Source organism: Lepisosteus oculatus, chromosome 9, assembly GCF_040954835.1.
Source record: "Lepisosteus oculatus isolate fLepOcu1 chromosome 9, fLepOcu1.hap2, whole genome shotgun sequence".
NCBI lineage: Eukaryota > Metazoa > Chordata > Actinopteri > Semionotiformes > Lepisosteidae > Lepisosteus > Lepisosteus oculatus.
In genome coordinates, this window is record NC_090704.1 from 19,681,920 (window position 1) to 19,707,872 (window position 25,953).

At 39.1% G+C, this 25,953-nt stretch overlaps 2 protein-coding genes and 1 long non-coding RNA gene across 6 annotated transcripts in view; all 3 read right to left on the reverse strand.

Annotated features, from left to right (window-relative positions):
* Positions 1 to 1,396: 1,396 nt before the first annotated feature.
* Positions 1,397 to 11,295, reverse strand: LOC107076005 (uncharacterized). Its single transcript, XR_011190395.1, has 6 exons — positions 11,102 to 11,295; positions 9,821 to 10,102; positions 8,633 to 8,908; positions 5,833 to 6,099; positions 3,175 to 3,447; positions 1,397 to 1,929 (listed from the first exon to the last, which is right to left on the reverse strand). It is a non-coding gene; the product is annotated as an uncharacterized lncRNA (long non-coding RNA).
* Positions 11,296 to 14,297: 3,002 nt separating this feature from the next.
* Positions 14,298 to 16,284, reverse strand: gpr88 (G protein-coupled receptor 88). Its single transcript, XM_015339287.2, has one exon. The coding sequence runs from the start codon at positions 16,076 to 16,078 to the stop codon at positions 15,035 to 15,037; it is 1,044 nt and encodes a 347-aa protein (XP_015194773.2). The 5' UTR covers positions 16,079 to 16,284; the 3' UTR covers positions 14,298 to 15,034.
* A 6,934-nt stretch (positions 16,285 to 23,218) lies between these two features.
* cdc14ab (cell division cycle 14Ab) overlaps positions 23,219 to 25,953 on the reverse strand; it is an 80,618-nt gene continuing 77,883 nt past the window's right edge. For all 4 annotated transcript variants that reach the window (XM_015339302.2, XM_015339301.2, XM_015339300.2 and 1 more), the window contains one exon: positions 23,219 to 24,994. In XM_015339302.2, the coding sequence (XP_015194788.2) occupies positions 24,946 to 24,994 (49 nt within the window). In that variant the 3' untranslated portion in view covers positions 23,219 to 24,945. The remainder of the gene's footprint in view (positions 24,995 to 25,953) is intronic.

Consider the following 25,953-nt stretch of genomic DNA (forward strand, 5'->3'; position numbering starts at 1 on the left):
AAGATAATGTACCCATTTCATCCGGTATACTTACAGTACATGCACAGTAACCGTTTGCCAGAATGAGATCACTTTATAATGCATTTGTTGAAAATATAAAGGATTGTAGATGCAGAATCTACAGACACAACCATTCGAAAAGTTTCTTTTTCTTCTGGATCAAGGATCAAGGATTTTTTCTATCAAGTTGAAACAATAGGAACTTTCACAGAGAGTCTGTTGAGCATCACATTTCCAATAATTAAACCAGTATCTGAGTTACTGATAAAGGAGTAATGCTGGGAAGCTTGAGATTGTTATCCATTCCACACGTGTCACTTTCCCGTCTCGCATTCCTATGTGCGCCATGTTTAACAAACGCTCACACCGCAAGTAATACATCTACTGTATCACCGTTTACTCCCATCACTAGTTTAGTTTCCCCCTTTTCTCACTTTCCTGCTCACTCTTGCGGATTCTCCTAGAGCGCCCAAGTGCGCGTTACTTCATTACTAGTTTATTTTCAGTTTTTGATTTTCTAGCCTGCCCCTCGTTTTCGACTTGCGTTTTGGATGGTTGCTCTCTGGTTGTCTTTATCGTTTCCTGACTTTCTTGCTTGTTTCCTGGTATACATTTTTGTTTAGTGATTTGGATTGGAGTTCTCTCTCTCTCTCCTGAGTCCTGCACAGGATCTATACCTCCTATCTGCCCATTGTTACACTGCTGATGTGAGTGTGTACAGATGTTTCTGGGGTCCATGGAGGAGGGAAGTCGAGGTTCTATTAGGCAACAAATGGTTTCAGCTTTAGTATTTCAGATTTTTTTTCATTTCAGTGTGGGATGATTAAAGTGCCCTTAATGCAGTAAGAGAAGAGCACAACCTGGTAAATTATTCTCTTATCTTAGATGGTTTGGTGGGAGTGGAAAAGCAGGACAGTGGGTTTGTGTTTTGCAATGAAGGCTTTGTGTTGAAATGAAGTGCTTTTTGTTTCTATAATATTGGAGCCTTCTCTGACTGCAATGCCTGGAACAGGAATCATACTTTTAAAATAGAGGTCACAGTTCAGCAGCATCAGCAGGTCTCTGACAAAGTAGTCTATCAGATGATTGTATTAAAGATCTCTGTTTGACAATCTCCAAACCTGAGTGAAGACTGAGTTTTCTTCGAATATCACAGGGCACAAGGCTGGACGACACTCTGGACAAGATGCCAGCCCAGGGTGCACACACACACAACACACTGAGACACCAACAAATCTGGCTAAGTGGGGGAAAACTGGAAAGTGGTGGTAAATCAGAGCGCCCAGAGAATACCCACATATGAATGCGGGAAGAACATGCAAACTGCACACATAAATCCGAGTCTGGAATGACTCAAGAGCTGTGAGGCAGCAGAGAAACACACAGTAACACTGTACAATTCTTGACCAGATTTATTTCTCAAAATGGTTCAGTGAGTTTGTCACACTTAAAAAATAAAGCGTAGTGTATATAACATTGCCCATATAGTATATGCTGTCGGACACTAGTGCAGAATAGTTGTTTGAAGAGCCAATACTGAGCAATGGAGATGAGAGAAAGTAGGGAAAAGCAGCACTCCTCCCTCCCATCTGACTCAGCTGCCCTTTTCAGGATGTTTTTTTTAGTAAAGAAGATAAAGCTTAGTTTTTATTGACACTTCAGCATTGTCCTACTCACACAATAAGCAGACTATTCAGAGAACCAAGCACAGATTTGGGTCTGAACCAGTCTTGTAATTGCAGCGTAAAGGGTGTAGGCTGTATGGAAGAGTGAAATTAGTTGACGGCATCTGGTATAAGCAGTCCAGTTACAAGAGTCTCTTCGCCAGCAGGAAGCCAGCAAGCCCCCCTCCTGTCATCCCAACGAGCAGACTCCCAGCTACAGCACCTGGAAGCGGAGACGACTGGCTCCCAGTCTGCTCTTCTGGTTCTGTGAGAAAAAGTGTATCTCAGCTCATTCTGTGCTCAGACTGAAATCTTTCTTTACAGAACCCAGGCACCTCCTACAACACATTAAAACTATAGTGTCCTTCATGGACTCCCTGTGCATTTCACTAATGAGAACTTTCAGCCTGAGAAAAGCCCAGTTGTTCCATGATGCTGAGCCATTGTCAGGGTTTAAACCGAGTTCTGTATGACCATACAAGGGTGCTAGAGTTTGTGCTTATTTTGGTGTAAAGTGTGCCCATTTTAAAGGAACATTTACTAATTGTACGCATTGTAGCTGAAAAAAACATTACGAACGCCCTGTCAAAGGATCAAACTGTCTCAGTGGCTGGGTGGAGGAGCAGGAGACATTTTAGCACATTCCCTAGCCAGAGCCATTCCCAGGTCTCAATTCTATTGACTATGGCTGGAACAGCTGGAATGCACAGTTCAATCCCATGAGATATTACTCTTATGGGTCTGGAATGTTATATGTCAAAATCTCCCCTTTAAGCTGTTACTGTTGCTCACAGGGTCTCAACAAGAAAATTAGTCATTGTGGGTTAATATTTCACTGGTGAGTGTGTTTACTGACAGCACATTGTCAAACCTAAACAGTGAAGTCTTCATGAAGAAAAGATTTTCACTTAGACTAAAAGATGTGTTGGTATATTCTGTTACGTCATGGGCCTGAAGTATCTGTAGTCAAACAAAACTCCCAAGTACAGTGTATATCACATTAAAATGTATGTCCAGCTGGCTCTTCCGATCAAAAGTAAATCTGTTTTATTGACTATAATGACATCTAAATCTGTTTCATGATATTTTCAAAGTATTTCAATCTAAGTTTCTGAGCACTGCAGCATGAAAAATAAACTTTCAGAATATTTTCCTTTGCACAAAAATGAGGATATGGAATAAGATTTTAAACCAATAAACATTGAGTTAAGAAAGTGCTTCAGGCATTGACTAATGTCCCTTCTCTTAGCAAACAAAAGCTTTAGAAAACGAAATTCCCCAAAACAAAGGAACAGTGAGCAAGGAAACACATGGCTCTGTGCCTCCAAGAAGGTTTTAAAAGAACCACATTGCAATTATTCATAATCCTGACATATTAAAAAATTAGAGTAATTGTTTAATTTTCCCATGTAATGACTAAGGTATAAATTGTAAACTCTGTGAAAAGTGGAATAAGGCATTTCTTCTTCTGATGAACTAGAGTTCTGCACCACAAGTACCAAAGTCTTACCTTTAAGGATGGCATTAAAGTAAACCCTCTCGGTTCTACCACTCTGGTGCACGACTTCGCATTCATAAATCCCCTCATGATGTTTCTGGAAGCTATTTATAATTAAATAACTGTTCTTCTGAGTCACATCCTTGGGCACAGCCTGTGCAGGGAGCTTCTTCCACTTGTACTGCTGGACTGCAGGATAACTGTCTGTTACACAGGTCAAATTCAATAACTCTCTGGTTCGAATGCTTGTTTCTGAGGCATGTATGGAAGTGTACCTTGGACCATCTGCAGAAGGAGAAAGAGAGATGAAACATGCAACTGGAGTACCACACATCCATTTAACACTATGACACTGAATACAAGTGTCTTAGTATTCAGAATCGCCTTTGAATGTAATTGAAATTAGCACCTTTTTGTAAACTTTCTGGTTTTAACAGGATGTGGCTGTTTAAAGGGAAATAGCAACTCTTTTTTTACATTTGGGGTTATAAAAAATCAGCACTGATTAATGCATTTCAAACCACAAAGAAAGTACAAAGTACACGGTAACCTGTAAAACCTTTAATTTACATCACAAAACAGACGAAATGTCCAGGTATGCTAAGCGCCATATTGCCATCATCGTCTGTGATTCAGAACGAGAAAAAACAATCTCCTGGTGACACGAAGCAGTCCTATTACATTGTTAACAAGCACGCTTGTGAATACATCACTTTTAATCGAATTTAAATATTTTTTTTTATCAGGCACTGATATCATCCTTTCACTGTGTTCACTTCTCATTGGTTGCTTTTTTATAAGCAAAATGGTTGGAATGGCATCTGGTTTGAGCACAAGTTTTGGTTCAGTATCTGAAATTAATATATATTTCATATTATGAGCTGTCAGGCTTCATTATTATGTAAACTCCATGCAGAGAAAAGTTCAATACACGTCCAATCTCAAATTGACAATATTGAAAATCAATCTACTGTATATCTGTTGAAATAAAGCACATTCTTTAGACTAAGCTAATGTTGCTACTGTATTAATTTATATGTAGTTATAAAACTGACACATACAGGGTTACATGTTTTTAGATATTTTAGCTAGATTGCTGATTTGAATGAGAGCATTGAATTGAATTCATCATATGACTTCAATACGGTTTTGCCGACAAATGCTACTTAGTAACTCTACATGCAGATCACATTGAAACATTTCTGCTTTGAAACATCTGCTGCATAACCTGTAATTCGCTCGTACATTGTGCTGAATCTTGAGAAACTTGTTGATGGGACCCACATCCCACACCCATGTTTATTTTCCATCTCTTGGCTAGTTGAATATCTCTTGGAAAAGGAAACTGTTTGACATTCTGCTGATTTGATCCTCTGTTTTGAGTTGGACCCATGTGTAGCGCTAAATGCTTGACACTGAGGCATTGTTTAAAATATATATTTTTAAGAAAGCCAAAAAAGGATTAAAATTGTTTGGAGACCAATTTCACTCTTTGCTTACAGGTACTAGTGAACAGAAAGGGCCATTTTACATCACAATTTGTGTGAATGTGCGCTCTCTCCCCACTGAGTCCAGTGGTTTGCAACATGGCAAGGCAACAATACAGTACTTTTACAAATTTAATTTAATTTTAATTTGTAATTTGTAAAATTTTGCTTTTCTGTCAATGGATTTATTTTGTTGTCTGAAAAACTGGGACTGCAGTTCCCCTTTAAAACTGAGTGAAATCATCTATAGATGATGCATCCCAGCTTTGAGACCCAACATTTTCAGAACAAAGGAGAAAAGTGAGAATGTCATCATGACTGGCTGTGCAGTGTAATACCTGATATCTCTGAGGCACAGCACCTGTTCCACCTGCCAGAGAGTGTTTGGATCTTTTAGAATCCTTATGAATCTCCATTGGGTTAATGAAAGACATTCATCCTTGACTATGAGGAACAGCCAATGAGTGTCAACTACTATCGTAAAAGCTTGGTCGATAACTCCAACCACAAACTGTGCTTCTTAGAAATTATTTAGGTGATTTTGTATCAATAAGTGGACATTTCATAAAATTGTAACTATTTTATGGAGTTTAAGATGCAAGTTTAAAAGTTTATTTTAAAATATTCCAGGACTATGAGAACTAACTACAGGTATGTGTCTTGCATTGTAATGCTATCTCATCTTATTCATTTAGCCCACTAAGCCATCTTGCTTCAAAGTTTCTGGGACAATTGGACTAGATGATCACCCTACTGTGAAGGTATACATGTCTTTCAGTCTCTATTTAACAGTGACAATTTTCCATTTTCCAAACAGCAAACCTATGGGTGGCATAATGGTGCAGTGGTTAGCATTACTGTCTTGCAGCTCTGAGGCCCTGGGTTAAATTCACAGGGTGCTACTTTTGTGGAGTTTGTATTTTCATGCGGGTTTCCTCTGGGTGCTCCAGTTTCCTACCACAGTCCAGTGAAATGCTGTTAGGTTAATTGGTTTCTAGGAAAATCGACCCTGGTGTGAGTGTGTGTGTGTGAATATCTGAGTGTGCCCTGTGATGGAATGCTGTCCCATCCATAGTATATCCTTACAGCCTTATGCCCGTTGCTTGCTGGGATAGGCTCTGGTTCCCCCATAATTGTATATTGGATAAAGCTGTTTGAAAACGGATGGATGGAGTAAACTTACACTCCACTGCCAAAGAAATTGGTTTTCTGTTTTGTCCCATGGTGTTATTAGCAATGCATTCATACAAGCCACTGTTTTCTGGGGAAAGCAGGCCAGTCACTGTGCCATTGGAGTGCCTCTGCAGGTTTGAAGGCCAGGGCAGGTTGATCCTGTTCCAGCTGATGTCAGGAGACGGATGCCCTTCGCTGGAGCATTTCATAAACACTTCTTGACCCTCCAATAGAGGAGCAGACACATCAATCTGCACATTTGAAGGTGCCTCTGAAACTTCAGAACAAACATTACAGAAATTACTTCAGTTGCTATTTATGATGTGATGATGATAAGCAAAGAAACGATTGAACTAAGTTCAATTGCATTCTGATCTGCAGAAAGACGTTAACTGTGATGCTTAAGTAAACAATTTGTTCATCAATTATTTTAATTAAAATAAAACCCTTGAGGGCTGGCATTGTAGTGCCTGGCAGAACAAATTAGTGACTGGAAATTTTAGGTAGCTACTTCAGGAAATGGAGTAGACCTAGAGAAGTTTCTCCCGTGAAATTGGGCATCACTTCCTGGAAGAGATTTCTTTGCATTTAAAATGGCAATAAAAAACAGCCTTTAGCAATTGGCATTATGAAATACTTGCACTCGTCAAACCTTTCCATTGTGATTAATGTACACAATAGCCTGTCTGAATCAAGTGTGAAGACTTTTAGAGTTATTTTTAAATTCCAGGCTGCCAGTTAAGTCTTTTTTCAACCAGATGGAAGAGTCTAGACCACTTCACCTGTACAACATTATTCATCGTTTCTCTTGCCTACCTCCCTCCACAAGTAGATCTGTTCTAAGGTAATCTCTCATCTCCTCCTGTTGGACACACTCAGAAAACTCTTTTCAAGCTGTAATGAGTTGGGGACACTGCAGAGGGCCTGTCCACTCACTCAAGACACTAGATGTTAACCCACATCTTGGCTTCCAGCTTCCAGATTTTAACATTTTCTGTGTGGCACATAATATCTTCACAATCTAGACCCCTCTTATCTGTCAGAGTAGTTAGTCACTTATGCTCACGCTGCCTTAGTTCCAGGAGATGTCTGGACTTGTTTTCGTAAATCATTAAGCTCCTCTTGTAGTGTATGTGCACAACAATTATGGACCTCACTACCGTCTGACATCAGATGTGCTTCTTTTCTAACTTTTTTAAGATCTAAGTTAGAAATATACTTTTAAGCAGACCTTTATTAAATGTTTTGAATGCACTGTTGTATTGTTTTAGTACTGTCACTGTAATAAATGGTCTGTGTTGATCATTCCAAAATGTTTCCTTCCTCACTTTGTGAAATGTGTGGAGAATGTCTTTCCATCATGAATCTTGCTTTCTAAATAAAAATGAGACTAAAAAGGGGACTGTCATGTTCAGGAAAAGATGGGCCTGAGTGAGCATATAGGAGTAGGGTGGCAATAACAGTGTCCATGAAAACCCTCTTCTTAATTTCCCAAAATACCAGCTTTTCAATGCATTCTGTGCTGACTCTTTAAAAATACAGCTGGCCTGAGTAGAAGAGGACTTTCTTGTTTCACCTGCGATCTTTACAGACATATGAAAGATCTCTGGTTTGGGTCGCATGGCTCAGAGACATTTGCACATGAAAACTATTACTATGCAGATGTAAATCAAGGTTTATTAATATGTTACTAAATAAAGAAATTGTCAAAATACATGGTCTACAGGACATTCAGCACAACATTCTACCAACATTAACCCAACCCAAACTCTCCCTGGTCTACTTACACCAGCCTTTATTTAACCAAAAAACCCACTAATTAAACCCATGTGAGTAGTGCATTTTTATTATTCAATTATACAATTAGTGAGAGTACACCCAAATGAACTTTGAGGCCCTGTTTGGTGGCAGACCTATGAAAATGACAGCCCTTCCTTGGGACAACCTGGCACAACAACCACAAAAAAAAACATTTTCACACAAAAAACAATTCTTCCAATTGTTTCCATCTTTGATTTGAAAACAATTAGTGTTTCTGTGTTTGTTATTTGTAACAACAGACGTGTCTACATACTCATTGTATTTGCTTTATGTGCCATGGTGCAAATGGGTTAATAAATTCTCAGTCAAAACACATTTCCCTGAATGCCTGCTATTTGCAAACTGAGAATTCATCTTTTATGTAGAATTTATTAAAATCCTTCTGAAAATCTAAATATACCATCTCATATGCCCAGTGTGAATTCATTACTACTGTTACTTGTCCAGAAAACACAGAAGTATTATTTTTTGTATTTTTTTTAGTATTAAGTACAGCCAGAATAACACACTTATTTAATAATAATTGCTTACACTTATATAGCACTTTTCTTGACACTCCACTCAAAGCGCTTTACAGGTAATGGGGACTCCCATCCACCACCACCAATGTGCAGGATCCACCTGGATGATGCGACGGCAGCCATAGTGCGCCAGAACGCTCACCACACATCAGCTAACAGTTGGGAGGAGAGCAGAGTAATGTAGCCAATTCATAGAGGGGGATTATTAGGAGGCCATGATTGGTAAGGGTTAATGGGAAATTTGGCCAGGACACCAGGGTTATACCCTTACTCTTTTCAAGGAACACACTGGGATTTTTAATGACCACAGAGAGTCGGGACCTTGGTTTTACATCTCAGCCGAAGGACAACATCTGTTTACAGTATAGTACAGTATACTATGTTGACAACAGCTGGATAGTGTGGAAATTGGACAACGCTGTTAGTGTACATGTATATTGGATAAAGCGTCAATAGAGTGATACTCACAGTTTAGTTTCTGAGATTGTTCTGTACTGAAATTGCAATCAGTCCTTCTTGCAATGCAGATTAACTTTTTTCCTTGATCTTCCCTTCTCAGACTCAAAGTATGTATCACAGACATGTGGTCTAAAGTGTCTAGTGTTTCGTTTCTCAGAAGCTTGTCCCCAAGGTACAGTTCAACGTTGACAAATCCATCAGGATAAACCTTACTCACGTGACATGTAACATTAATTGTGTCATTTCCATTCAGATTAGACTGCGTTATTTCAGGGATACCAAGTGCTGTTCCCAAAGGAGAGAGAAAACACAAACTTTTCAACTGATAATTCACCCAAACTGTCACATCTTACAAAACTTGTTGGTTTACTTACATGCATATGAAAGCTTAGCAACATAAGAAGAAGAACATAAAAAAGGTTACAAATGAAATGTTAATTTAGAACTTTGGGATGAACAAAAAAACTAATAGTTTTCCTCCTCATTCTTCAGAATGAAGCATCACACTCAGACACCCTATTTACATTTCCTTTCAAACCTTGTCGCATTTTACGACACTCTGATAATTGTCACATAAGGGTCAAAGTTTACAAAAAAACTAATAAAATCTAAAAACTATATTTTAGGGTTCTGCAGTAGGGGGGTGAGAATGTGGAGGCATTTAAGAGCCAGCTGTACTTCGGTTTTCACTTTGTCAATAGACAACATCACTGCACTTAACATGCATCTAAATTCCAAAACTGCCTCCTCAGTTGAGGATTCCTACAATGATCATGCTGTTCTAATCCTCTCAAAAACATGAAAAGTGGTTTTTGTACTCCTGATCCTCTGGCCATAACATGATCCTTAGACTTTGGCCAGATGATATTCATACAAAAACCACTCCACAGAAGAACAACAAAAAAGAGCATAGAACTAAAAATGCTGTCCGAGTGTACACAACACAACTGACAATTAAAAAATAATAATTTAATCTAGAGCAGGGCAAAACTTGGCCTATCTGATGTTTGAGAGTGGTAGGTACATGGAGCATAGTGACCAATGTGAATGGAACCATTTACCAACAGCACAATGGATGGTAGAGAGATTACTGTATATCAAGCGGACCAGTCTCCTCTTTCAGGTTTCCTTTCAAGCTTGGTCACATTTACATTTAATTGCAAAAAATGTTGCTATTCCAAGATCTGAAATACTTACAGAAAACATGAAGTTTGACTTGGCTCTTCTCTGTTTTACCACCACATGTAACTTCACACCTGTATAAGCCTTCATCAGAAATTTTCAAATCTGGAAAAGTGAACATGCTGTTCCTTCTGGATCTGGAGTTATCATCAGTACTTTCAGCTTTGTACCAGGTGTACTGCACCCCAGGACATGGCTCATGAAAGTTACAGGTCAGGGTGAACGAAGTGCCGAGTTTTACCCAGAGTGGGTTGTCTGCTGGAATAATCTGGATGACAGCCCCGTTCTCGTAACCGGCTAGTGAAAGCAAAGAACCTGTTACAAGAATACTAAAAGAACTTCTCCAAGGAACTGCATGACCTGCTTAAACACAATTTGAGATATTATCCAGTGCAAAACAAGAAAAGCTGCTACACAATGCAAATTGCTAGACATATTTTATTGTAGACAAAAAAAAAACGGATGATTTGGACCTCATCTGAACACTGCATTGAGAAAACAGCTGCATGGACTACTTATATAAACTAGCAAATGCACCTTATTAATTGCTAACCTGTATTCTCTAAGTACATTCATTGGTAATGACACTTCTAATCAGTCTATTCACATTAAAAATGTTAATAGTCCTTTCCTGACTATATAGAGATATACGCTTTATAAACACTGTTTATGGAAGAAACCTATTACTTGTTCCTACACTGTATAAGTTAACCAAAAATAACAAATTCCTTCAAAACCAGGGGATACTTCAAATCTCTCACAGACATTACATAAAAAGAAATATTCCTACTCAAATTCCTTACAATACTCTTACTCCAATAAAACTGATCCAATTTAATAAAAACTCAGTGTGATCATATCATGATATTGATTTGAAACAAAACTATAAATGTGCGGTCTCTCATGTTTTCTACAAACAAAAAAATGATATTCGCGAATCCTGTTTTAGCTTTTGAGTTTAAATTGCTTTCAACTATGTTTTAATCGTATCAGATTATACTAAATTACAGTTACCACATCTGTAATTGAAGTTAGTCTAAGGACTTGATCTTGATTGTTTAAAATAATTTGTTTATAATAAAACCGCGTGAACTATTTTATCTTTAAATTACAAATATGTTTAATCATCACGAAAAGAGAGTCCTGCAACCGAAGACATACTGTATAATTCTTAGCGTAAAACCGTAAACCGTAAAACCGTCGGTGTAATTTCAATGATATGGTACAGAAAAAGCCTATATATGCATATAATCCCAATAATTGTTGAGCTTTTAGTAAGACAAGTGGAATGTTTACCTGAGCTTTGGAGGATAAAACACAGTCCTAGAACAGCGAGATTCTCTAGATCCATATTTAAATTGCCGTTTGATGGAAAAACATCACCTTTGCAATGCTTACGGAAGAAGACTACTCAATAATAATTCAAAACGACTAAAGTGCTTTCGGTGGACTGGAAACTCCCAGTGTACACCGTACCCTTCCTGTTATTACGGTCCAAGTTGCATAATGAGTAAAAGTATGATCATCGCGAATCCTAGATAAGTCCCAGAACAGAACAGAGGCCATGACTTCGGCGAAAATAAGTGACCTTGAAAGTAATACTACAACATAAATACAAAAGTACTTTAAAAACACCAGCTTCAAATCAGTTCGAATTATACTTGATTTGCAGGTATCCAATCACAATATAAAATATTTTCCACCTGCGTTCTCTGGTTCGTTTTTAACGGTTCCTACAGTTCCTTCTGAAGAAATCCCGGGGGTGTCTATGCCACTGACTTTGAGGATTCTGAATTCTTGTATCAGGTCCCCTCTTTTTCCACTCTGTTAAAGGCCGAAAAGGTTCAGCTCCTTCAGCCTGTTAGTGTAAAACACTCCTTGAAGCCCCAGAATGATTTTGGCTGCTGTTGTGTGGACTGATTCCACAATAGCAATATATTTTCTATAACCTGTAAAATTGTATTGTAATATAGTATTCTAAATGAGGTCTTACTAGTGTGATATAAAGTTTTAACTTAATATACTTTGATATAAATTTAATACTTATTACTATACTGTATTTTATATATTGGTGCTAATTGTATTGTTTCCCCACATTGTTTGGAAGGTGCACAGTAAATTATGTGCCAACAAAAATAATTAAGACTCTTTCATAAACAGCTTCTTCAGAGTCACTATTTCACATTTCATATCTATAGTTTTTATTTTTGCCTGTAATTCTTTTCATGAATCTACATTGAACTGTCATTACCTGCAAGGTGTTTTCCCAGTCTTGAATTAAATCTATTTTTTGTGAATTCTCTCAATTCACTTTCACCTTTAACTGGAACTGTAAACAACATGGAGATCTGGAGACCTGCTACTGGGACACCTGATAGGGTTCCCAGCACTCTGTGTATCCAAAATAAGAACATCTGGAAAACCTCGTCTAACAAATCAAATTCATTTTTAAAGCTGCTAAAACTCTAGTAGAAGTTATTCAAAGTAATGGGACAACAGCAAATCTTACTTAACCCTGTTCTAAACTATTACATACTGTAACAGTTTCACCGGCATCATACTTCAACTGCAACTGTAACTGTCACAGTTCCGCACGGGCTCGTGCCCAACACCACCCGTTTCGCCCTGCAACACCTGGGGAGCGAACCTGGGTCTCTAGCATAACGCGACAGGGAACCAGCCGCAAGAGCTAAAGGAGACCTCCCTTGGCACAGGCAGCTGAGGTCCCTGCTGCGTGCAGGGAGGGCGATGACGTCACCATATCCGAACTAGCTCCGCTACACAACTGTGAAACAGCTGGAAGAACTGGATTGGAGATGCCGGGCTCTGTTTCACTGATGAGATGGTGTTCTTTTCTTGCTGCTTCTTTCATTCTCCACACATTAACCCTTTCATTATTTTGATAAATGTGTATCTTGGCCTTATTTGTCCATAAAGCTTTGTTCATTCCAGCATCCAGCAATACACTTAGGAGGGTCACTTACAGGATAGTAGTGGGATTGCATGATCAAGATCCCTAAATGAATAACACAGACCCAAAATAACATGTTAAATCCCCCCTTAAATTTAACCAGAAACTTTTACAAACCACTAAAAGCACAGAATGATGGAGGAGGTGGGTTTGAATAAATTAAGGATACCATTGGTTTGCTCAACAGTGTGAGAATCCTCTTTAAAGGATAATTTATTCCTTCTGTTGAATATCTATGTGTGTATCAGGGACCTCAAATAGGCATTGTCACACAGTGCCAGGTAATGCACGATTTGTTTGAAGAGCATGGACTTGACTTCTGTCACCTTTGCTTTGCAGGAATGTCATGGTCGTCTTCCTTCTTCTAGAGGATGCTTCTACCTTCTTTGGTATTGATTTTAGTTTCATTATCCCCAGCTGCGTCTTGTTTCTTTTGTGTTATTTAAACCTGGTGTCTCCGTAGTTCTGGGCTCAGCATTGGAAGATGGATGTCCGAAGGCCTGCCTATCACCAGGCCTGGAGTAGCCTGAGGACATCGGCCTTCACCCCGGTGTCCTGAACTACTGAGTCCAGGTCTCAGAGCACCTGGTCCCGTTAAGGTTATATTTCTCTGTGTTCTTGGTCTTGGTTCCCCTTCCAGGGGATTTTAACTGTCTTCATCCCAGATGGATCTCCTGGTTCATGGAATATGGACTGTACCCTGACAACCCTTCTGGACCTCCCTGAACTTGGTTGCTTTTGCTTTTCACCGTGCACTGGATCACTACAGTCACCGTCCCCTGTCTGTCAACTCGTCCTAACCCTGCTGTTTCTTCCACGATGTCCGTCTCCAGACTCTTCTGGATTTTACCGTCATACATGGGGTCTTTACTACACACTTCACGTGAGTCTGACCGAGCTCCCATGACAAGGAAGTACTGCAACAATGTGCAGTTCAATCCCACAAATCCCAACCTCAGTTGAAGTCTTCAGGATGAATGGGACTAAGCTGAAAATGTTTCAGAACCTTGTGGAATACTTGTAACATAATGTACATCCTGTGCAAACTTTCTTGCTTTGAAAGCCAGAACACATTATGTGTGTCATGCATGGTGTTTGGTGGGGGCAGAGAGTGTGTCTGTTTTCAGTTGTCTGTTTTCAGCATGGGGGACAGCTCATTTTGTTCATTAAAAATAATAGTCTAATGTTCTTGGCACAGTCAGGCAGGTGTCAGTGTCTTGCTAGGGGAACGGATATGGTGTGCAGATGTTAGACTTCCCTCACAACCCAAGTCCAGTCAGATAACCACAATTCTGGCAAAGGGCATCAATACAAATTCACCCTCATTAATGTTATTCTAGTGCGTTCTTAAGGCATGCTTGGGAATATGTTGGTCCATGCATAATCTCTTTAATTTGCCATCAAATTTAGAAAATAGCATTATGAAAAGAGATCTGGCCAGACATGTTAACTATACTACACAATTATGTATGATTAGAAGAACTACCAATGGTCACATTTTGACAAAAAAATTGCACTATATTGAATTTATTCTATATTTTATTTTTATGAAATATCATCAGTTTGTGAACAGCATTGTGGCAGAGTGATTAGCATTGCTTTCTCACAGTGCTGGGGCCCTGGGTTCAAATCCTGGGATCCTATCTACTTAGAGTGTTCACATAGGATTTTGCTAGATGCAACTGTTTCTTCCCACAGTACAAAGACATGCTGCTACTGTAAGTTAATTGGCTTATGAGAACAATGATTGTGTCCGTCTTTGTGTCTGTATGTGCCCTACGATGGACTGACGTGCGGGCCAGGCCGTATCTCTGTTGTGCCTATTGCTTGCTGGAATAGGCTCCGGCTCCTCCACGAGCCTATTAGAAAATAGATGGATCATTAATTTGTGCTGCAATTTGAATTCCACGTGATCCTTCTTTCGCCAGTTCAGTTCCATATTTGACAAGAATTAAGACCTAGCTGCTCGTATTGGAGTTTCTGACTTTGTTTCGAAGTTTCGGTAAAAACGCAATCTAACATTTATATTCGTTACACTATTTAAAAATATCTATAATAACGAAACAAAAATAAATTTCGAGACTTCGTTGTACCAGCAGAATACGCCGTCTTTGCTTTTCTAAATAAAACAAATTGCGAGTTCAAAATAACGTGTAACACATTTTGAAAAAACATTGTTTACATTCATAGTTCTGCGTTATACAGTTACACAGGTAAATGTGTCATTTGATCCTCACAATGGTGCTTATAAAATAGTTTCAGTTAATTTCTCCCGAGAAAGCTGCTCTGTTGTTTTGTTTCGGAAAGGACTGAGAGACAGTGTGTATCGCCACAGGCTCAACACCCACAGTGGAACCTCTCCATACCTCCCGCCTCATCACAGACCTGATGGACTTGCGAAACTCTTCGTTTTTCCATGTGTACAAAAACGGGTTCACAACAAAGAGAGCAGCAAAGATCATCCAGGATACCGTCTGAGTCACCTTGGGGACTGCCCCAAAGAGCCCGAGAAATAGGACCCAGAACAGGGGCTGAGTGGCGAGGAGAAAGATACAGCATACAGCCAGCACGTAAAAACCCAGGCGCTTGTCTTTTCGTGAGAAAGAATAAGGGAGATTGTTCACAATCTGAAAATTTAAAATGCTGACTCTTTTCACACTGATTTGCACTTTTCGAAATATTTTAAAATAACAGTAAAGAATCACAATTGTCTGTGCCAAGATAGTTAAGGCTAATGTCCCGCCAGCATATGGGTTTAAAAGGATAGATTTTCTCCTGGCGAAAGGAGCTAAAGAAACCTGTGGCGCTGCGCATCCTGGATCTGGGAACCGCGCCGCTGTGAGCCACGGCAGGAGGATGATCACCACTGCCAGCCAGGACACCACTATCATCCATTCAGTGTTTCGTTTTTGATAGATGGACAGGTAGGTAGCTGGGACTTTTGTTATTAAGACGTACCTGTTCACAGCGATTAAAGAATGGGAAAGAAGTGAGACATCAACCCCAAGGAAGAGAAGAGCTTCTTTGAACGTATGGTATCCCCGTGTGAGAGGGATATCTGTGGATATCAGGATCGCTTCATGTGACATCCAGAAAGCGCACACCAGGAGGTCCGCCAGGCATCCGTTCACAATGAATGCGTTGCTGGCCGTCCTCAGTTTTTTAAACGACAAGACCAGGTAAATGACCAGGAGGTTGGAAGCAGTCCCGGACAAGCACATTAAGGAATAGACTATAGCGAGGGATATTTTCGAACTGTACTCCTCTTCACATTCAAACAGTTGGTTTGATGCGTTTTTCATTTTTTTCAAAATGTTTATTCAAAAGAGTAAAATGTAATCAACGCTCCTTCAGCGCCGGAGAGACACGCACTTTCATCTTAACAAAATGCTGACAAGCTTTGTGATGTTGCGGAAGGAATGAACAGACCGCAGCGCAGCTCCACCAAGGCGTCTGTTCAGTGATGACTCGAGCCAGCGAGAGAGCAATATCCATCTATTACACCTGCTGCCAGCTACTATACCCGAATTCATGAATAATTCAGAGGAAAACAAATAAAACCTACTTGGCAATCAGTGAGCTTGGGGCTAAAGAATATCGTACTGTTGTCATCCATCTATTGAAAACATCAACGTAGATAAAATGCATCCCAAGGAACTCCCAATGCGCCGACAGTTTATACTTTACTGAACCCCACTCTGAATTTGTTTCAGTACAAGAGATTTTTATTTTAAAACTTCACCAGAAGTAATAAAACATAGCTGCGTTTCTCATCTATTCTACCATTCAAGGAAAATGTGACCCATTCAAAAAAAGCTTTTTCATCCAAACTCTGCATAACTCACTTTGTCCCCACCGCTGGTTTTCTTGTTGCACTCAAAAAAACAGCTTTATCAAGCAAATGGTCCGAAATTCAGCACCAACAACGTATCAGCACTTTTGTGCAAGAAGAGAACTTTAAGGGATAAAATAAATATACCTATTAAAAATCAGATTTGATGAAAGTGCACTCTTATGTCGCAGTGCACACACTGACACCCTGTCTGTCCAGCCCCGAGCTTGTACAGGCACAATCCAAGTCCAACCTTATTCACATTCAACACCATAATGTTCTTTTTCGTATTATTATTCAACAACCCTTTCCTTTCTTTGCCCTCAGTGTCTAGAGGCCATAGTATTGCACTTCTGGAGTTCATAATGAAACTTTGCGCAGGAGTCAAGTTCAATAGACCTCACTTATAATAATAATAATAATAATAATAATAATAATAATAATAATAATAATTGCTTACACATATATATCACTTTTCTGGACACTCCACTCAAAGCGCTTTACAGGTAATGGGGACTCCACTCTACCACCACTAATGTGCAGCATCCACCTGGATGATGTGACAGCAGCCATAGTGGGCCAGAACGCTCACCACACATCAGCTAACAGTTGGGAGGAGAGCAGAGTAATGAAGCCAATTCATAGATGGGGATTATTTGGAGGCCATGATTGGTAAGGGCCAATGGGATATTTGGCCAGGACACCGAGGTAACACCCCTACTCTTTTTGAGAAATACCCTAGGATTTTTAATGACCACAAAAAGTCAGGACCTTGGTTTTACATCCCATCCGAAGGACAGTGGCTGTTTACAGTATAGTGTCCCTGTCACTATACTGGGGCATTACGACCCACATGGACCACAGGGTGAGCACCCCCTGCTGGCCCCATTAACTCCTCTTCCAGCAGCAACCTTAGTTTTTCCCAGGAGGTCTCTCATCCAGGTACTGACCAGGCTCACATCTGCTTAGCTTCAGTGGGTTGCCAGTTGTGAGTTCCAGAGTGATATGGCTACATATCCTAAATTGTAATGATTCCAGATGTAATTTCCTCAAGTTAAAAAACACGATACATAAGCCCCTTCTAATCTTCACTTAAGTCAAATTTAAGATAATGAAAACAATCAATACATATTTTCAATATACCTAAATCTTGGGTCTTGTTATTCCTAGTAACCTGGTCTTTGTTGAACGTAAGAGTAGAAGTTCGTACGTTAAAGACCTGAGGGTATCATAAGATCTCCAAGAGATACAGAGGACCCTGAACCTGAGTGCTGAAAAGATGGAAATAATGTAACCATGGCCAGCACCCCACCAAGCTACTGGAGAGAAAGCAGAGCTTCCCAACAAAATGCCAATTATTATCTGTGTTGAATCATTATGTAATGAGCAGCAGGCAACAATAGGTAATGTTCTTGTTTAGACCAGTGCACATCGAAAACATCTCTAAAACATAACTGCTGCTGGGCTGTGCTGGAACATGTGTCAGAAAATACCTATAGCTCTCTATGAACAGAGTGTATATAGGTGAGCAGGGACAGCTGTTCTAAAATAGTGTGTATCCCAATCAGTCTCAAAAAATGAAGGTGAATCAATATATGTTGTCCCAGACATTTTTTCCTGGTAAAACAAAATCACCATTTTCTGCAGACTGGAGACGATTTCATTTCAATGATTTCATAAATCTGTACTGGCATAGAGTTGACCAGAACAACAGTTGCTTTTTCAGTTCAGAAACTCTTGAGATCATTAGTATGGACCAACATTTTTGTGAAAACTGACATTGACAAATTTATAATTTTGCTGGGGCCCAGGGACCCCCAAACTGTGGGTCTCCAAGAGCATGGTTCAGCAACCCTGATACAGACAGTGCACCTCACTTTCCAGTGCACTCTGGCTCCATGGCATCTACAAATATATCAAGACCCTAACTGAACAGGAGCACCGCCCAGTGGTGGGACAGGGCACCATGGGCAATGGGACATGAATAAATGGAGACTACAAACAGAAATAAAATAAAAGACTTTGTGGATGTGAGAAATTGGAGACTGGAGTGGATCTTGGTTACAAGTAAGGTTTTTGGCATCTGTGCCATGTGTGGAGTTTGCATGTTTTCCATTGAATCTGGAGAGCTGTGCTGCCTGTCACATGTTAAAAGATGTGTGGCTTTAATGTGAACATGAGAAGTCTGCCTGCTCTTCATCATTCCCCCCTGTCCTGTCTGTGGCTGCGGAGTTCATAACTGCATGTCAAGATGTTAAAAACATGCAAATGATAATTTCCCTGTAGAACTAAATGGTGGAAACCCACATGAATATGGGGAAAAATACAAACTCTATGTAGACAGAACCCCAGGTCTAGAAATTAACTTGGGGCCCCAGCACTGCAAGGCAGTAATGTTAACCTTTGTGCCTCCATGGTACACCTGTCTAGTTCCTTTATGGTTTATTTCATGATATTTTGTTTTTGTATTTCCTACAAATTTGACTACAATTCCTGACCTGCATAATGACTAGAGTATATGTGACATCTTTTATATTTACCCTAAATATGTCAAGTATTTATCCCTTAAACTAGCACTGAAAAATAAGCGTGCTGAGTCCCAAAGCATTACTAGACCCTTTAGCTAATGAACACAATTCCTAAATGTGCATGTTAGCAATTGCTACTATGAAGAAGCAATTAGGACAAAAAACCATTAACATTTCAATGATTTACTGAATTCATTAGCTTAGTCTTACCACTGGCTGATAGTCCTTTCAGCCTCCCACAGATAAACATTATCAAAGGGTAGGAGCAAAAAAGATTGCAGTTCTGTGCAGCATTAAAATGCAAGTGTCCTTTTGCACTAAACAAAACATTATTATTTAAAGATCTGCAAGAAAAAAAGGTAGATTTACTATTAATACAAAGACAAAGGAAGACGAATAGGGTTTTTAAACAGTGAACAGGACAGAAATACATGAAGACATTGTTATAAGAGTCACTTACTGTAAGCTGTGGTTCTACATGCAGGAGTAAGGGAAAGCTCTGCTTATCTCTGCACTACGATGTGGGAATTGTCTATTGAAGGGCTAGAAAGTCAGTGCTCACTGGTTGTGCAGAAGTGACCATCCGTGCTGGAAAAATGTGTATTTAATGGAAACAATATTATACTCCCAATTATTAGGAATCAAAGAAACCATGGATGTAATGTGATGACACCAGGAATGGTTTTGCTATATTTAGATAAAGCTTAAAAGCCAGGAAGAAGAACAATGCGGTGCAATCAAAACCGAATCACTAACAGCAGATTTATAGCCTTAGTACAAGCTGGCCAAGTAAGGGTGCACATAGCCAGACTGGAACCAAGGTGTGTCAGTGATACTCTATTGTTTCTTTCAAAGTTAAGACTTTCAAAAATGAAACTAATCCAGTGCACGTGACATTTGAAGTTTAGTACATACAGCGTCTCTGGGTAGCCTGTATCGGTCATTTAAATTATTATAACTAAAGGCAAGATGAAAAACACGAGATGTAAGTAGCACGTATGTGATTTGCAAACATCTGTACAGCACATTTCAATTGCTGCTGCAATAAACATTTAAGACCGCAAGATGGGCTACAAATGTCAGGAGGGCATTCACTTCTTTTTGCTCATTTAGTTGCAAATTGTGTGTTGATCCCAGAACCTCTTCAAAATGATTCTTGAAGTATCCCTGTAAATCAGATTTCACTGTGCTCTGTACTCAGACCTGTAACTCTGTAACAAAGTGCCGGATATCTTCTAAATTCTCTTGCAATTAAATTCCTTTGTGTCCCTTGATCCTATTGTAAGTTCAGATTAAATGAAAACTTTGACTCACTCACTAAACAATTATAAAAAGTCCATTACTTGGGGATACATATTCATAGGTGGGGGAAATGGTAGATGGGATAAATACTTTGGCAAAAAAAAAAAACATTAAAGCTCTAGGCTTGTTTTTAACTATTAATGAGTTTTTTTTTTACTTTTACAAGTACAAGAATAAAGGTGAAAGTTTTATCATTGGTTTTTTTCTGTACTGTAAAGAACAGTTTCAAACTATTAAACCTGTTTTTTTCTAACCTAAAATGGGGTTCTTCTGACTTCTCAGTTCGTGTTAAAACTTGCAGTCTGAGACTTATTCTGGATGCTCTTAAAAAAATATTCATGGAATAAATTCAATACTTTTAAATAGATGAGACTGAGATGTTGTCTAAGCAATTTTACCTTTAGAGAAGTGAATATTTTGTGCAATTGATCTTATGAAAAACCCACCTATGTCTAAGTAAGAAAATAATGAGGTGAATTTTGAATCAAGTGCTGAAACTGGAATAAAAAACCAAAACACATCAGGCCCTCGATGAATTGGGTCTGAGGCATCTGTACTAAAGCCCAGTGAATTCTGCCAGCTATTAGTGTGAGAACTGAGCTTGTATTTAGATCTCTATAAAAACTAATATAATTTTGCATGTTCCACCACTTTCACTAAATTACAGCTTGTCCATCTGTTTTGCATTTGCTATTCCAATCTTTGGTCATTTCAATGATACAGACACAATGAAAACTATTATTCTAAAGGAGCTTTGCACATCATTATGACAAAATATAAAACCCCAAAATGAAATTATGCTAATTCACTTGGGAAAAAAAATCAATCACTTTCATTCTTTTTACCCCCAGAGGATGCTGATTAATCAGTGTTCATTCCAGCTCTCCAGTTTAATGCCCTTTGGCAGGGTAACTTTCAATCCCATACTCAAAAACCTTATGTATAATAATACAGTATGTATCACCTCTCCACATGATCTAAATAGTCAATGACTCTCACACCCTGTCTCTTAGTGGCTTGTGGACACTAGACTGGCAAAGGTTTGTGCAACACAACTTTCCAGCTGCACCACACTGGTTCTCATTGAGCCAAATCCCAGACGTCTTCCCATCTTGAATGGAGTAATTAAGGAAAACAGATCAGGCGGTTACAGTATTAAAAATCAAATAAATGATTGTGTACCACTCATATGTGGCCTGCATTGCCTTCAAGAATGAGGGGAAGCCCAAAACTGAACTGACAAATACCTTTATGGGTTAGTGCTGATTGGATTAGTGAACATGATCAAAGAACAACACAATACAGTTGTGTTGCACTGAAAAAAAACATCTGGTCTTTGAGTGTTTCAATAAATAGTGCTCCTTCACAGAGTCAGCTGCTTTTAAAATAGTTTTCTACAGAGAATGAAGTCAGTTCATAAGAAAATTTAAAAACAATAGGAGGCCCTTCAAATCATCTGGCACATGTGGTAGTTAGCAGGTCATTGATCCAAGGAACTCATCCAGCTGTTTCTTGAGGGAAGCTAGTGTCAGATTTGACAACACTGTCACCATTGAACAAGCTTGGTAGCTTCTTCTATAACCCCACATCCTTTTGTGAAAAGAAGTGTAACCTGTTCTTGGTTCTAAAATCCACTTCCACATAGTTTCCACTTGGGTGCTCTGGATCATTTTTCATTGTTTACTCTGAAGAAATAAATTGGGATGACATTGTCAAGGTCTGTGAAGACTTTGAAAACTTGTATCACAGCCCTTTGTAGTTATCTCAGTACAAGTCTAAAAATACTTTCTTTCCAGAAAAAAATCCAGAGCAACAATATCTTGTCTACAATATGTTGACCAGAACTTTATCTAAATGTTTTACATTTCTTTTCTAGTTTCATTTCATACAGTGTATGCTAATCCTTTTAATTTGGCATCATCTGCAAACTTTACTATCTTTTTATTCCAGAATCTAAACTATTGCTATCAATTAAGAGAAGTGGTTCTTGTACAGATCTCTGCAGTACGCGCTAATTACAACACCACAGTTCACGATCTGTATCCTGTTTTCTGTTTAATAAATTCTTGATCCAAACACCTGGGAATGTATGTAGTTACTCTTGTCTGGATTAATTCAAGAATGGCATTATCTTTCTGTAATGTGGTGGCTACATTTGTGCGCAATATTCTAAATGAAGCCTTACTTGTGCCTTATACAATTTTAAATGTAGCAACCCTTGATTTTAAGGTTTTGAATTCCATTGCTTTCCCACATGAGCTAGCAGTCTTGGTCTCTGCTTTCCTTTAAAAGGGTCTGGAACACTGCTGTTAAATAATTGCTTCAGAACTGAACACTTGTTTTTCAGCTCCTCCTCACCTTCAAGCCATTTGTCTATGATCCCATCACAGGCAGCACCTCAGTCACTGCTGATTGGAGAAGAGTGCCCCTCCCCGACAGCACTACAGGGGGCACTGTGGAGCTGAAGGCCACACCCTACATTTGGCCGTCGTCAGCCAGCTGTGTACAGGGTGTTTAATGGCTTCAGGATGACTCCAGACAGCTGGAATTTAACTAATTGTTTGAATATCCCATTTTGAACATCATTTCCATCAAACGGAAATGGTAATTGATTTTTGAAAGACTACGAAAAGCACTACTTGTGTTCCTCACTGTTCACCTTTCAATGTCCTGGTATCAACATGAGTGTGAAGGTGACACATGAATACGGGAGCTTTTAGGAAAACCCAACAGACAGCCACCAAAAGAGAAATTGCCTCTGAATTGTTAAGCTTAACAGATGCAGTTCAATTCAGTTTATTTCTTTTGCAAACTCTTTACATTGTTTATATATATGATATAAAAGAACAGCAAAATACTGATCTACAGTAATGAAGTTATATTTTTTATACACACCTCAGCAAAAATAAGTATTTTACAGCTATTCTCTGTATGGTTCAAGAGGTAGAGTTACCTTTTCGGTAAGATACTCCCATAGCTTTATATACATAGAAATCCATTCCAATAATAGGAATGTACAGTTCTACAAGTACAATACATGTCAAACAATGATTCTGATCAGCAGCTGGACACAGAAAAGATTCTGTCTTTAGATTTAAATCATTAGAAATGATCAAAAGAAAGTAAAACAATTCTAGTCAAACATTAACACTTTTACCATTGTCAGTCTAGTTAAAAAGTTCAAAATTAAAGAATTTGTTGATAAATGACGAGTCTTCACTAGGGAGGTGAGAACAGTTATTTCTTCCCCATTATTTGTCAGCTAAAAAAAAAATCCCCAAATTCATTTAACCACACCTCTTGCTTCTGCCTGAACACATAATAATGCCTCCCTTAACTTTCATAATCACCAAAAGTTAAAAGTAAAACTGATGTTAACGCACATAGACATAATCAGTAAATTAAAACACAAATAAAAACCGTAGAATAATGTATTATACTGTTGCTACACATACAACAGCAATCAAGCCAATAAAATTAAGGGAAGGTGCATAGAGAGGTGACTAGATCAGATGTCCTGGACGGACCAGCAGGTTTTGTGCATGTGGACTGTGGATCATTGTTAAGGACTTTGGACATGAGCAGAGCCACTACCATGTTAAATTATACATTTTAAAAGAGAAAGCTGGAATTGAACTGTGTCAGCCTCATGGCTAAAATGGTATTTTTTCACATGATGTGGCATCAGTGTTAAGCCACATAGTGCCTGTCTGCGTGAGAAATACGAAAAGTGAGGAATTTTCACTGGATATAATTGGTTAATAAGCAGAAATTAACTGGTTCAGTAATGTCTGTGTATAAAATCAGATGATGGTGTAAGAGATTCCTAAAATAATAAGAGACACGCAAGGAAGTCCACCGCCACAATGTGTTGCAAATTCCTAACTTAACACATCAGGTCTGAAACTCTCCTTCCAAAAAATGACAACACCCTCAGTAACATCGGCTTCAAAGGATTACTGGTCACATAGCAAAATGCGTTCCCTCCCAGAAGAAGCACATTAAACATTAACATAACATTTAAATGCACAGTCTCTTCAGTGTGTGCTTGAAAATACTTCATGTTCAAAAATAGTTTGAGGATGCATTATTCTTCCTAAAAAGAAACACAAGTGGCTCCATGAAGCACACTCATGGAAAAAAACTAAAAACCTCTGTTTATATATGTATGTAAATGATATAAAACCATTTAAAAAATATCCTCTCTTCATATAAAAACATTCATACCCCAGGCTTGGTGAAGTGAGCCCGGGGTGGTACTGTAAAGATGCACTGATGAAGTAAACGGAGATACAGCAGCAAGCCCAGAGTGCCAAGGCGGGCAGGGGCAGGGACTGGAGCCTGCACCTGGGCTTGCTGTGCTCCCACAGACAAGTCCACCCACATATTGGCTTGCACTGCTTTTATTCTCTACAGCAGTGTTCCACGCATGGAGGCAGAAGGAGGAGGGGAGCTGTCCAGGCTTGCAGGGTCTCCGATGAGTCCCTGTCCGACGGCACTGTCAGGATCACTGCAGTACAGCTGTTTTAGTATTGAACATATTCAGACTGAAGGGACTAAAAGGAAAAAAATGGAAAAGCAGAAAACAGCAGTGTGTTAAATTGGAGAAGCCAACTGAAAATGTAAAGGCAGAATGAGATGAAGTGGGTGCAAAATTCTGCTGAAAAGTCTGTATACAGTCTTCATATCAGGGGGAAAATATTGCAGTTGTGGGAAGATGTATTCTGATTCACCATTTAGATGTTTCAATAATCCTGTAATTGTGGCCAATAATACCCAGATTTACACAATAGATTTGTACCATACTTGAGGGTAATATTAGAATCACACAGAAATGGTGGTTTATCACATTCAGACTAGAAAATAAAGTTAATCTGTCAATGGCAAGTTATTCTCACAGTGTATATATATATGGAAAACAAATAGTACGTTCCCAATACTTCTATTTTCTTCCCTGCTTTTGACAAGAGCTAAGGCTCGTATGCCCAATCTTCAAGTTAAAAAGCCATGTAAACTTCAAGTTTGCACTTGGTCAAGAACATCTTTAAAATAGTAAACAGTCACTTAATATTTCCGGACTAGAAAAGTAAATGGAACAAGGACAGCCTTGTGTCTGGCTCTCCAGCAGCTGCAGGGGGTTATAAAGGAAGAGGATTAGTTTGATGGGTTCCAGCAGATGTTGGCACAAAATGGAACTGGCAATTTCTACAGTACATGAGAAAAAAGGAGATGGACATGGACCGAACAGCAGAGAGCATTCATACAACACTCCCTGACATATTCCAGGCTACTGCTTCTGTTCCCTCTTTCGATGTCTAAGCTAAAAAGTAAAAGGTAAAGATCTGATATAGGAACCTAAATGCTTTCCTATATTTGCCTATACTCCTATACTTTCCAGGGTATAGGAGCCTCCAAGGGTTAGTTTAGATCAGGGGCTCTTCACAATCTATATCACACTGCCCACAGGGCCTCTCAAGGTTCAGAAGATGCAGCTACAGCAATCGCACTATACTGC

Bases quoted from the DNA above. Each gene is read 5' to 3' on its own strand.
- gpr88 (XM_015339287.2), bottom strand. From the start codon at position 16,078: ATGAAAAACGCATCAAACCAACTGTTTGAATGTGAAGAGGAGTACAGT.